The 14,286-nt window shown below is 33.3% G+C and overlaps 1 protein-coding gene and 1 pseudogene across 1 annotated transcript; both read left to right on the top strand.

Moving 5' to 3' along the window:
* Positions 626-5,268, top strand: LOC109231137 (WD repeat-containing protein 44-like). Its single transcript, XM_019396699.1, has 8 exons — positions 626-866; positions 1,541-2,710; positions 2,816-2,906; positions 3,007-3,164; positions 3,252-3,303; positions 4,197-4,276; positions 4,357-4,450; positions 4,537-5,268. Exons 2-8 carry the CDS (start codon positions 1,565-1,567, stop codon positions 5,073-5,075), a joined length of 2,160 nt encoding a protein of 719 aa, XP_019252244.1. The 5' UTR covers positions 626-866; positions 1,541-1,564; the 3' UTR covers positions 5,076-5,268.
* LOC109231138 lies at positions 11,478-13,306 on the top strand (annotated as a pseudogene).

Below are 14,286 nucleotides of genomic sequence, written 5' to 3' on the forward strand. Positions count from 1 at the left end.
TACTAGAACAACCGGAGGAAGAACCACCGGACTAGCTCCAAAACTTCGAAAATTGAAAATGTTGTATTAATTTTGATCTTACAACACTAAATGCATCTTTAATTTGAATATTATTTATCATGTTATTTTTAAAAAGCTTGTTTTTACTCCTTTCGTTTTAAATTATGTGTCGTGTTTCTCTTTTACACATTCCTTAAAAAAATACTACTAAATAAGAGAGGTTTTAGATTGTTTTGCCCTTATTCATGTCTTATGATATAATCTCTCTTCATTTAATATTTACTTAAAATAGGGGAAAAATAATTAATTTAGTCTTGAACTTTTAAAATGACAAATAATTTAAGATAACTGTAGATAATCCGAATTAGATTAAAATTAGCAGTATCCACATAAATATCTATAGTTTGTTTTAGGTCAAATTTTCAAAAAAAAAGTTTTAAATTTTGTGCCAAGTTAAATCCAGATAAAATGAGACGGATGATTTTTTTATTTTGGTTTAATTAAGATTCGAACTAGGTGAAATTTTAAACAATTTAGCACCCAAAATCGCAATAGTTGCAACTGTTAGTTGAATGGACACATCGTGTCGGGGGTTAAAACTGTCACCTAATTAATATATACATACAGTAGCGTTGGTTTCGTTCCTCAAAATTGAAAGTGACAACCAAAATTAGAGAGAAGAAAATAACAAAACGACTCACTTTCCTCCTTGTGGCTTTGCCTTTTCGTCGAAATCGGTTCCTTTTTTTATTGAGATTTTCTTACTTGGTCCAATTTTTGTGCTCAGTCTTGATTTTAATTGCAGTAGATCAGCCTATATGTGAACTGATTTCTGGCGGGTTTTCCATAATTTCATGGCAGTTCAGGTTTGAAAAAAATCTTGTCTTTATTTCTGAAAATGGTGAATTTTTGTTCATTTTAGTTAGAGAATGATATTAGCATATTGTTTTAGTTATTTCTTGTGTGTTGACTATTTGTTGATTTGTATATTTTATGAACCCCTTTTCAAATTATGATGAATTATTCTCAAGTACTTGTGATGATGGGTTAATTTCATGGCAGTTCTGGTAGGAAAAGTCTCTTATTTTATGCTGAAAATGGTGATTTTTTGTCATTTTACTTGTAGAATTGTGATTAGCATATTGTTTTAGTTATTTCTTGTGTGTTAACCACATATTGATAATATTTTTTGAACCCCCAAATTATGATGAATTATTCTCAAGTGCTTGTGATTATGGGTTTATCACTTATTAGCCTTTGCAAGATCTTACCTTCTTGATTGTTATGGTCATGTTTGTTGAATTTGATACTCAATTTTGTTCGTTTTCTTGTTTATTGATTATGTATGGGGGATTTCTTTTGTTTGGTTAGAAAATATGTGTTTAGTTTTTTTAGTTGTCTTTCCTATTTGATTGGAAATTTAAGTTTTGGCCAGCATATATTGTCGACCCCACTAGTTTTGGGTTGAGGCTTAGTTGATCAATTGATTGATTGTTTGCTAAATGGCTGTTTTCTGATTTTATTTTCATTTTCTTTCTAGGATTTTGTAGTTTGAGTTCAAAGAATGATGGAAAGTTATAGTGACAGTGACGAAGAATGTTTCTTTGATAGCCGTGATGACATCACTTCTGTCTCTGATTTGGGTTCTGATTGCAACGAGGCGTGCACTCGTGATGGGGGTGATGAGTGTGTTTTAGGATATGAGTTTTGGAATAAGGATTTAGAAAGTGTTGATGAACGTCGTGATAGATTTTTGAAATGGATAGGTTCGAATTCGAGTTGGGATAGACCTGATGGACATGAACAAAGTGATGTAAATAGAATTAGGAACAGTGGTGACACTGTGCTGGCGAATTCAGATTCTAAAGATAGTTGTTTCTCAGGTCGGTCTTCTCAATCTTCCCAGTCTAATGAAGCTTTGGAATTGGAGGATAAAGATGCAGCAGAGGCGGGATTGCATTGCAAAATTAGGAATTTGGACAATGGAGTAGAGTTTGTCGTGGATGGATTTGGTCAGGATGGTATGCTTAGCCAAGTACGTGAAGTAGGTTCGAACAGATTGTTCTCTGCTGAAGAGTTCCAGAGAACTCTTGGGTCATCGCCTTTGGTTCAGAAGCTTCTGCGGAGAGTACCAGATGGAACTGATACAGTTGATGCTAAGACAAAAAATAAAAGAAGTTGGCTTCAAAAGCTCACTGTTGCGACCCATAATAAGGTGAGGTCAATAGGAGACAAGGTGAAGGCCAAGGACTCCAATTTAAAGCCGGGGAATCACAGTCATAGAGTCCGGGTCCACACTTGTAGTAAGGAGTCAAAAGAACTGTCCTCACTTTACACAGGGCAAGAGTTCTTAGCACATGAGGGCTCAATCTCAACAATGAAGTTTAGTCCTTGTGGCCAGTATCTAGCAAGTGCCGGCAAAGATGGCATAGTGCGCATTTGGAGGGTGATTGCAGATGAAATTCCAAGCAACTTGAATGTTCAGGATAGCGACCCTTCTTGTTTATACTTCTCACTGACTCATATGTCAAAACTAGCTTCTTTGAACGACAATAGAGAGAAAATTAATGGGTCAAAAATCATGAAAAAGTCGTCGGAATCAGCTTGTGTCGTCTTCCCACCAAGGATTTTCCGGATATTGGAGAAACCATTGCATGAGTTCCATGGACACAAGGGTGAGGTCTTGGCCCTTTCATGGTCCAAAAATGGGGTTAGTATAATATCTTTCTGGTTCAAGTATGTCTTTTGTGGTATCCTAGACTATTTTCCAATGTGAACACGCTGTAATTCTTGTAATGGACATCATTTTCTGCAGTATCTGCTATCATCTTCAGTTGATAAAACAGCTCGTCTCTGGCAAGTAGGGCACGATCAATGCCTTGGCGTTTATTCGCATAATAATTATGGTGAGCTTGCACTTACTTTTCATATTAAAGTATTTCCTATGATCTTTCAGTTGGTAGGTGATCTTGTTACCAATGTGTAAGTGCCGTGTTCTATGTGCAGTCACCTGTGTAGAATTCAATCCAGCGGATGATAACTTTTTCATTAGTGGTTCAATAGATGGGAAAGTACGTCTCTGGGAGGTGCATGGTTGCCGAGTAATTGATTGGACTGATGTAAAAGAAATAGTGACTGCTGTTTGTTATTGTCCCGATGGAAAGGTTTGATTGCATTTCTGTTACATTTTTAAAAATTGTACCTTATCTTTTAATGCAGCTCTGTTGATTTATTGCTTTTAATTGGTGCAGGGGGGCGTTGTGGGATCCATGGATGGCAACTGTCGTTTTTATGATGTAGTAGGTGCGGATGCATATTTGCTTTTGAATCTTCTCTTTTTGCTCTTTTCCTTTTCCCTCTCATGGGGTCTTCACTCTTATGTCTTAAGAAACTGAACAAATCCAGAAATTGATTATGTTTCGTGTTTGAATTATCTGGAGTTGGTTGTCATGGTAGGTATATTCCCCGAATATATCATATCCTATGATGTTATGAATGGTGGAAACTTGTTTTTGATGCACTTCTCTTTGTGTTTTGTGAGATAAGCTAAATTTATTGATAGCATGTTTTTTCCGGAGATGAGTAGTCTTTATGTTATAGCAAAGTACGAATAGCAGACCAGTTTTTGTGTTATGTAGTATTGAGAAGGGGAAGAGGGTGGGCTAGGTAAATCATATGACATAAAAATGGCCTATGGCTTTTCTTAAATTTTACACATTTGTACTCTCTCTCTCTCTCTCTCTCTCTCTGTCTCTCTCTCTCTCTGTCTCTCTCTCTCTCTCTCACTCACTCACACACACACACACACACACACACACACACACACACACACATTACATTGTTGAGGGTGCCTCGAACTGCAACTTATACTTGCCCTTTGTAAGCTTTTAGAATCTGAATATAAGACACGGTTAAGGTTTCTGTATATCGGGGAAGAGTTTAACACTAAGTATTTTGTCAATTTAAGTGGAAGAGACACTTTGGTGTTTTTCTACAACTTTAGGTATATCAGAGCACCTCCCTAAAAAATTGTTGTTACAACTGCTTGCATAGGATTGTGGTTTTAACTATTTTACGTAGTGTAGCTTCAACATCGATTAGACGGCTCAATGGTTGAAAGCTATTTTGTTATTTTCTGCTTGTTTCGATCTACTCTTTTTGGCATTTGACACTGTACTATCATTCCTTTGCATTAGGTAATCGGTTGCAGATGGGCTCACAAGTATGCCTTCAAGGAAAGAAGAAGCTTGCCCGCAAGAGAATAACTGGATTTCAGGTATCTTTTTTTTCCTTTTCATTTTTATAATACACGAATTATTTTTGTGCGCTTAAGAGACTACTGTAAACTTCATGCAGTACTGCCCGAACGACTCGAGCAAAGTCATGGTAACTTCTGCTGACTCACAAGTTAAAATACTTTGTGGATCTGATATCATCTGCAAATTCAAAGGTGTGTTGCCTTGATGTGAAAATCCTTTTGGCGCCAAGCAGATTTAAGAGTTTTGTCCTGAAAGTTATTTTTTGCTGCATGTCCAGGAATTCGAAATTCTGGAAGCCAATTTCCTGCATCTTTCACCTCAGACGGGAAACACATTCTCGCAGTTACTGAGGATTCAAATGTTCATATCTGGAACTACACTAACCAGGGCCGGACAACTACAAACAAACCAAAGCATGTCCGGTCATCAGAGAGTTTCTTTTCCAACAATGCATCAGTTGCCATACCTTGGTGTGGGTTCAAAACTAATTCGGGAACACTCCCTACAAGTGTTCTAGAAAATGGTAATGTCAACGAGAACGCGCTGCCAAAGACTTCAGATTGTTTTTCTCTCGGGCGTGCGTTTTTCTTAGACTCTCTATCTAAGGGCACCGCGACATGGCCAGAGGAGAAGCTGCCTAATTCGAGTCCAGTAACCGTCACCCCTTCAGTATGCAAATCGGAGTACAAGTTCTTGAAAAGTGCATGGCAAGGTGCATTAAGCTCTCCTCATTTATGGGGTCTTGTTGTTGTCACTGCTGGATGGGATGGATGTATTAGAACATTTCTCAACTATGGATTACCAATTCGTTTTTGAAATCTGGTTCTGTAGTTTGTAAATTGTTTTTGTTTGTAAATTAATAGCAATTCTTGGCTTTGTCACCAAAATGGTGCAAAGGGCAAAAGATCCTACTCCTTAGGTTACGAGTATAGGATTGAAGGGGCATATTAGTCACTTTAATACAAGTTGTAATAGTCTTGTTCAATCAATTAACTTATATATTCTTTTATTTGTTTGGAAGAAAAGCTGTGGCCACAGAGGTTCAGGTGAAAATAACACGGGCTTGCCAGTTTTGGACCGGTAATTAAAAAATGACCGATGTTTGCAAAGTCATTAAAAAGTAGCTACTATTTCGCTGAAGCATGGAAATTTCTAGCATAATATGCTGGATTATGGAGCTCCTGCATATAAACTTCCAGCATATTATGTTGGAAGTTCATCATATTGTGAAATTCCAGCACATTATGCTGGAATATCATATGTAAAAAAATTTGAACCCCAGCATATTATGTTGTTTCTAGCATAATATGCTGGAATATTGAGCTCTTGCATATAAACTTCTAGCATATTATGTTGGAAGTCCAGCATATTGTGAAATTCCAGCACATTATGCTGGAATCTCATATGTAAAAAAAAAATCGAACTCCAGCATTATTATGCTGGAACTTTTTTGGATTTTTAGGGTGTTTTGTTTAGATTTTATTTTCACATGAAAAAGTGGTTAGATTTCAGTTACTTTTGAAGCTGTGGCTATTTTTCAATTACCAATTGTAAATTTAGCTATTTTTGATTTTTTTTTCCCATGGATAATCATGTGGTATGCCTAAACACATTTTTTTTTTTTGCTTTTCCACCTTGTGTTCGACATTTGGGGTCTGATTAAATTTGAATTTGCATCGAAAAATCTCATATTAGGATAAAGCGCTCCCTAACAAAAGATGAATCCGCAAATTTCTTATTTCACTTAAAATGTTTTTTAACACATGATGGTAAAATTGGCAAAAAATTTTACTCTCTATTCTTTTTAGTGCACGTGGAATAATAGTTACTCCATTAAACACCTTGAGTGGAAACAAATTGGTCAGTTGGTTCAATTTTAGGTCCACAATAAATACTTGGTGGAAAATTTGTGGCTGTTTTTTCACATGGAAAGAGTCCAAAGGCCTTTGTTAATAATAAGGATAATTCACGCATATATCTTTGTCCCACGTGTGAGGGGCATTTGCATCTATACCCGCTTTTTGTGTCACTTTTTAATTTGTGCCCGCTTTGCAAAAAAAATTGCAAGTGTATCCGCTTTTTTGCAAAACTTCAGCATACGGGGCTGAAGTAGCAAAGGCAATCGCGCAAAACTTGAGCATTCTAGTAGCCGGGCATGAAGTTCAGCTCTAGAGCTGAAATTTTTGTTTTATAACTAGCGAACTGAAGTTTTTGTTTTTGTAACTGGCGAACTTCAGCTCTAGAGCTGAAGTTTTTGTTTTGTAACTGGCGAATGAAGTTTTTGTTTTTGTAACTGGCGAAAGTTTTATTTTTATAACTGGCTGAAGTTTTTGTTTTTGTAACTGGCGTACATCGAACAAGTGGATATCGACAAATATGAGGACTCAATATTAATCGAATCTAAATAACTCTTTATAAGGAAAACAGAGTATGTTTTTGCTCTTGACTTATTAACTAGTAGTAATACTTAACTTTATTCTCCAACAAAATATTACATTTTCCTTTCAACTGACCATTTTTTTAATAAATAAATATTACCATGCTGGCACGATTAGATCTCTATAAAACCAGTCTTTAAAATCAAATATTCAGAAAGTGGTATCCCTTTGTTAATGTTCGAACGACTTTCTGAGACCCTCTGACATTGGCTTCTTCTTTAATACTTTAATTAGCAACAATTTTTTCATATTTGTAAGTCAAGGAATCTCAGAGAATCAAACTTATTTTCTATTGTTGGTATGTTTTCTAGGCAAAGAAAATAAGAAAAAACTGTATTCGAAAAAACATAATGGATCCAAACTTATTTTTGAGTTTTATAAAATATAACCTCTATTTCTCATTTTATTACAACACAATTTAATTAAACACGAACTGTGCAGCCGTTCTCCGAATCCTACCTGAATGCGAAATGCTTTGTGTGGTCCTTTTTTCTTTTTTTTATCTAGCTAATTAATTTTTATTTTTCTTCTAGACGAATACGATATTGAGATTTTTTCCCGGAACGCGATTGATTTCTAAGATCACTTCCGGTCCTAGGCTTTTTATTAGTTAGTCCTGGTAAAGCCCCCAGGCGGCGTATTTTTTTGAAACGAGGTCCTTGGTAACGTGACATAAAGACTCCTTATTCTTATTTCTTATTTAGTATTTCGAATTAATTCTTATTTCTATTTATTTTATTTTTTATTGAATTTTATTTTACAGAATAAACCTAAACTAAAACTAAACTGAACTAAATGAAGCGAAGTTTACTGAAATAGTGTACTTGTACTATTACTATAAAGAAAAGAAGAATGGGATGAATTGGATAAATATACAAACCCCCTTCTATTATATATATAATCCTTTCCTGACATAATTGGAAGTTCCTATAATAAATTGATAGCTGAACTTCGAAATGTTATTTTGACTTGTCTATAGTACTATATTATACGTATAGTTCAAAGTTAGTTATAGAAATTCTTATTAAAATTAAAATTTAGTGAGTTAATGAACTTGAATTCTTTAAAGTTGAGATAATTATCTAAAGCAATATTATTATGGTATTAAATACTTAAAGATGATCTAAAATGTAAAAAATGTATACAAGTTGAGACCTAGAATTATTAAGTTTATTTAAGGAACGTGAACACCCACGTTAGGCGGCTAAAAAGAAACTATAAACGTATCTTTCTCTGAAAATTTAACTTTGGTGCTTTCCGAAAAATACGAAACAACAAAATCCAAAAAGAAAAACGAAGAAAACAGAATTACATTAGAAAACGATATATAGTCACCACTCATCATAATGATTCTAGTTGGTATATATACGTCCCTACTCCCTACATGCTTTCCAAGAATCTCTTAGTCTGGATCTAAAGATTCAAAAATAAATAATATATATATATATATATATAAAATATATTATTTATTTTTGAATCTTTAGATATATTATATTCAGTCATATTATGCCACATATCCCTGACCTAGTACACACTTTTGTTAGTCCATAATGTGTCATCATGGCTCCATTTGGTATCTCTTTTTTCTATTCTTCTTCTCATTTAATCTCCGGTATTCGGCCGACTAATTCGAATTTGCACTGGGAAATTTCATTTTCTAAAGTATGCATTTTTTTATCAAAGACGATTACATACTAAAGCTTGAACTCGAGACCTCTTGTTAAAGATGAAGTACTTACCATTCTACCACACCCTTTGGTGACTTCACTTGGTATCTTCACATAAACCTCCAAAAAACTTTTAAACCTAATTATTGATGTTAGAAATATATTGAACTGATTAATATGAATATATAATGGATACACTCCTGAAGAAAATAAATTAAAACGTTTCCTACTGAAAGGTTCTTTATTTTCGGGTGAAATTCAAAAATAATCAGATTTACAAGTGGTAATTAAAAATAGTCACAGTTTTAAAAGTAATTAATATTTAGCCACTTTTCATGTAAAGATAAATCTGAACGAAAACAGTATTCAAAATTCGGAAAATATTCCAACATAATATACTGGAGTTCCAGCATAATATGCTGGAAGTTCATACACAGGTGTTCCAACATCTAGTATATTATGTTAGAACTTTTTGTATGTTGGAGTTCCAGTATAATATGCTGGAAATTCATAGACACGTGCACCAATCTCCAGTATATTATGCTGAACTTTCCGTGTTGCAGTAAAATAATGATAATTTTTCAATTGCAAATGCTGACTATTTTCAAATATGAGTCCGAAAATTAGTTGGCCCGTGTTATCTTCACTTTATTTACTCTAAAAAATAATGTCATTTAAGTGGAGTGGATCCATTCGCACGTCTACATTGTAGTACTACTAAATTTGTCTGTCCCAAACAGGGCCACAAAACACAGAGTCAAGAAGCAAACAGGTGACTAGGTTAAGAGTTTTGTAGTACATGATTTTTCATAAAACGGTATTATTAATATTTTAAGAAAGTGAATAAATGAATAAATTACTATAATGATAAGTAATGTTATATTTATATTTATATTTAATATTTATATTTTACTTATTAGTTATACTTACATATCTAATAAATTTTCTAACGAAGCGGTGTCCTTGAGCTAAATTGATCCGCCCCCGAAAAGACCTAGACATTTCAGATCGAGCTGTAATTCTTTTTAACTTTTACCCATGTTGGGTTTTCAATTTTCAAATATATTACGTAGAATATATTATATTGCTAAATTAGAATATTTTTCTGTCGTAGACACACCTTGACAATCAAAGGTGGACCAAGAATACCACATCTTAATAAATGAAGAATACGACATCATTCATTACTTTTCTATGACAATAAGTTCAACGATCACAGCTTCTCGCTTAGCTAATTACTACCAGAAAAAGATGCAAATCAAACTATATAAGTGTGTATTTTATAAATTGTATATACTTCCTCTAACTCAATTTTTGTGATACAGTTCAAATTTTGAGAATCAAATTTTTTAATTTTGACTGCAAATTCAAATATAAAATATTTAAGTTTTTTGAAAATTGAATTTATATATTTAAAAACTATTAAAAAAAAAGTTATATAACTTGAGTTAAAAGAACATGTGTGCCCAACTACCGATTGTCTTCGGGGATGAATTTCTTTAATTTGTCAATACCTTTTTCTAAGGCCCCGTTTGGCCATACATTTTGGCACTGTTTTTTCAATTTTTTTTTGAAAACATTGTTTGTTCATAGATTAATGATCTATTTTTAAAAAAAATTTGAAATTATTTTTCAAGTTCCCAAAATCTAGTTTAGTGTAGATTTTGAGTGAAACTTGTTCTCCCACTCACAAAACTTCAAATTTTTTTCAAATAAAATACATGTCCAAACATAATTTCAACTTCCAAAAATTATTTTTCAAAACTACTTCAAAAATTATTTTTTCAAAGTTTCAACTAAATCTGTGTCCAAACGCTAGCTAAAAGTAAGCCTATCATCTAAATAATGAAAATACAACATGTTAGTTTTTTACTCACTTGACATGAAAAAGGAAAAGGAATTAAATAAACATAAGACGAACTTTATAAATTACGAGTGAAATTGATTATTAATTTGTGAAACACAAGAGTGATTCTTGAACACTGTGATGAGAATTTTTATAATTGGAACTTGCCACATGCAACCAATGAGACAACGTACGACAAAAGGGCACAAACATTAGTGAGAATTTACATGTTTAAAAGTCTGGTTAATTTCACCGATGGTCATCGTTGAAAATAATATTTTTTAGGCATAGCACATCTATACGAAAAATGATACTGTATAGTCACTATCAAAATAATAACTAAGAATATATATATATATATATATATATATATATATATATATATATACAAAAATTATATGTAAATAGTTTTTGTATGTTATATACAAAAATTATACAAATTTTATACAAAAATTATACAAAAATTTTTGTATGTTATATACAAAAATTATACAAATTTTATACACTTTTCCGCTACTAAATGTAAATAGTTTCTGGCACGGGCAAGAAGTGATAATACCTCTACATCTATAAGGGATGTTTACCTATTATAAGGCCATTAGTCAATCCAATCATAATTCTAACGATGTATATATAAGTACCACTATGGGTGTTGGAAGACGCATTCTAAATCGTCTAGAGAACGACTAAGGCTAGATATCTTTGTATTATTGAGGGGTTTTAGGTTGTGAAAAAAGGGAGCCCATCCATCTTGTGAGGATTCCCGACCTAACAAAGTCCATCCATCTTGTGAGAATTTTCGACAACTGATGACACAAGTCGTAGTTCCTGCAGATCTATTCAGAATGCGGAAAAACCTGTAAATTTCCTAAACTAGTATTTACGGTTAAATATTTCAATCACTAAAATTTATCCGATGTGATATAGGTTCGTTTAGGTTGTGCTTCCAATAGAAAATGTGTGCCTACAATCATGAATATTATGAAATTTTGAGAAACAAAATAATCTTAGTTTGGTCTCTATCCTGGCCACAACATGATTGGTTCTCTATGAAAAAAAAAAAAAATACAAGTGTGCGACATGATAATGAATCTAAGTTCTAGATCCACGAAAAACATGCACAAGGGGAAATAAAAAATATACAAAACGACAAGCCAATCAATTCATTCCCCCAATAAATAAGGAACAACTAGATCTGACTGTCCTTTATTATTTTTCTCTCAGGCATTTATTATTATTATTGTTATTATTTATTATATTAATTATTGCCTTGTAAATTTCAACCTCGTGGCTTCAAAAAGAGCATCACCTTTCCTTTAAACCCCATCTTCCCTTCATTCTTCACTTCTTCTTAGTTCTCTCTGTTGAGCTCTGAGAATTTACTAAAATAAGAAGGAAAAAAAAAGGAAGAAGAAATTAAGAAATGGGAAGAAAACCATGTTGTGTAAAAGAGGGATTGAGAAAAGGTCCATGGTCTTCTAAAGAAGATTTATTACTTACTAATTATATCAAGGAAAATGGTGAAGGACAATGGAGATCTTTGCCTAAGAATGCTGGTAAATTCTTTGCTAATACTCCATTTTTCATAGCTTCCATTTATGTGCTTATTTTCTTTTATTTCTTCTCCTTTCTTTTCATTATCCTTAGAGCAGAAATTTCATCTAGCATGTTCAAATTTGAAAGAAGTAAAAAAAATTTCTGATAAAGGGTGTTCAATATATGTTATATACCACTAAAATCTAATATTTTTATTTATATATACCGTATAATTTTTCTATGAAGGTTGGTCGGTTGACTACCCTCGCACTATGTAGCTTCGACCATGTCTTAGAGGGTGACAAATGGACGAGTTGGTTCAAACCTTGGGTGAGTCAAGATAGTAAAGAGGTCGTGACTCATTTTTGTCAAACTTTTCTTGAGTCAAAATGAGTTAAATAATACATCAAAAACCCAATCTGCCTAACATGATCCAAATTCCAACTTCCTCTCTTCCTTTCTTAAATCCTGCTCGCTAGAAGAAGAAAAAAGACTGTAATTATTGCTTAAGTTCTTTCAAATTTGCATAATTTTCAAGTGCCAAATAAGATTTTAATTTGTATGTTTGAGGTACATTTTGGACTTGTTTTGATCCAATAATTTGATATTTATTATGGGTTCACCTTGTTGAGTCAAGTTAATAAATAGTTCAAAACTCTATTTATTTACATTTGGGCGAGTTGGACAAGTTAGAAAAAATTGAATCGATTTTATAGTGACGAATTATTAATTTTGTATAAATATGATAAAAATGGCAGGGTTGCTTAGGTGTGGAAAAAGTTGCAGGCTAAGATGGATGAACTATTTAAGACCAGGGATTAAAAGAGGAAACTTCAGTCAAGATGAAGAAGATCTTATAGTGAGGCTACATTCTCTTTTGGGTAATCGTTGATCGCTAATTGCTGGAAGATTACCAGGTCGTACAGACAATGAAATCAAGAATTATTGGAACATACATTTAATCAAGAAGCTCAAATGTGCTGGAATTGAACCAAACCCCCATAAAACTTTCTCTAAATGTTCCACAAAGGAATCAAGAAAAGGACCTCAACAAGAGAAATCAAGAAAACAACAGGGCAAAAAGAGCAACAACAAAAACAATAGGGGTCAAGTTGTACAAGTTGAGAAGATTCAAGTATTTGCCCCGAAGCCCATCAGGATTTCTTGTGGAATTTCAAGGAACCATAGTTTTGAAAATGTTACATTGAGTACTGCTACTTGTTCCTCAAATAGTAATTCTGAAGAAGCTGATGTTGAAAACAAGGAAAATGAGATGAAATTAGAAGAAGTTTCATTCTTTCCAAGGGACTTAGATTTTGGTAAATTACTTGAAGGGGATGCAAATTTAGATGAATTTCTTATTCAAGAAAGCAGCTACATTTCAAACAAACATTCAATGCTAATGAATGAGAGCATGTTGGAGAAAGTATATGAAGAATATCTTTTACTTCTTTCTGAAAATTGTTATCTTCAAGATGATCATCAAAAGGAGCAAAATCTCCCTGTAAATGTCTCTGATCAGTGATAATAAAGTTTTAGGAAATTCGTTGATCCGACTAATCTAGATTTACGCTCAATTTTAGTTTCTACTGGAGCAGTTATTTTATATTCTTTGGTTCAATTTTGTTGTGCGTACAAAAATTAAATGAGATCAGTGGCACATGACTTCGCCTCAATTACCACGCTGCTTACAATAGACCCTTGTGACAGTCAGAAATTTTATTTAGGGTGTTCAAACTTGAAATAAGTAAAAAATTCCCCGATAAAGGGTGTTCAATGTATATTATTTCGAGATTCTCGATTATTCCATTTTCTCATGTTAGCAACGTACAGTGGTCAAATTGGGTCATTTTCGTCTCGGAACACCATTAAAATATAATATTTTAACGATATTGTATAATTTTTCGACGAAGGGTAACCAGTTGACCACCCTTAGGGCAATGTACCTTCGCCCCTACCTTGTGGTATGATCCTTCCCCGGATCCCACGTATAACGGGAGCTTAGTACACCAGGCTATCCCTTTTTCTTTTATTCCTTTTCTATGCGTCAAAGGCTCTTCATTTAGTGTAAAAACTTTTAATTTCTCAGTTTAATTTAACATGTTATAAGATGTTGACGGTTTTATTTTTCAAATAACTAACTATTTATAGTAAAAATATTTAAGTGACATATTTTTAAGACTACCTCAACCACATCTTGAAATTTTCTAGGCCGGTGGGATACATACTAAGGTATAATTTCCAAAAAATAGTGACACACAGGATAGTAATACTATCAATAACGACCCAGTAAAGTCCCATTAAGTGGGGTTTGGGGAGGGTAGAGTGTACCTTACCCCTATCCCGATAGGACAGAGAGGCTGTTTCCGATAGATCCTCGGCTCAGGCACACAAGATAGTAATAACTAATAAGTACTCAAATTAAAACTGAAGGACCAGAGATATTAAGCATGTGGGGTAGAAGTGTACCATTGAGTTATTGACAAATATTTGTAATTATTTAATTCGAGCTAAGCAATTAAAAAATTGAAAGAAGTTTG

This window comes from Nicotiana attenuata, chromosome 8 (genome assembly GCF_001879085.1).
Source record: "Nicotiana attenuata strain UT chromosome 8, NIATTr2, whole genome shotgun sequence".
Taxonomy (NCBI): Eukaryota; Viridiplantae; Streptophyta; class Magnoliopsida; order Solanales; family Solanaceae; genus Nicotiana; species Nicotiana attenuata.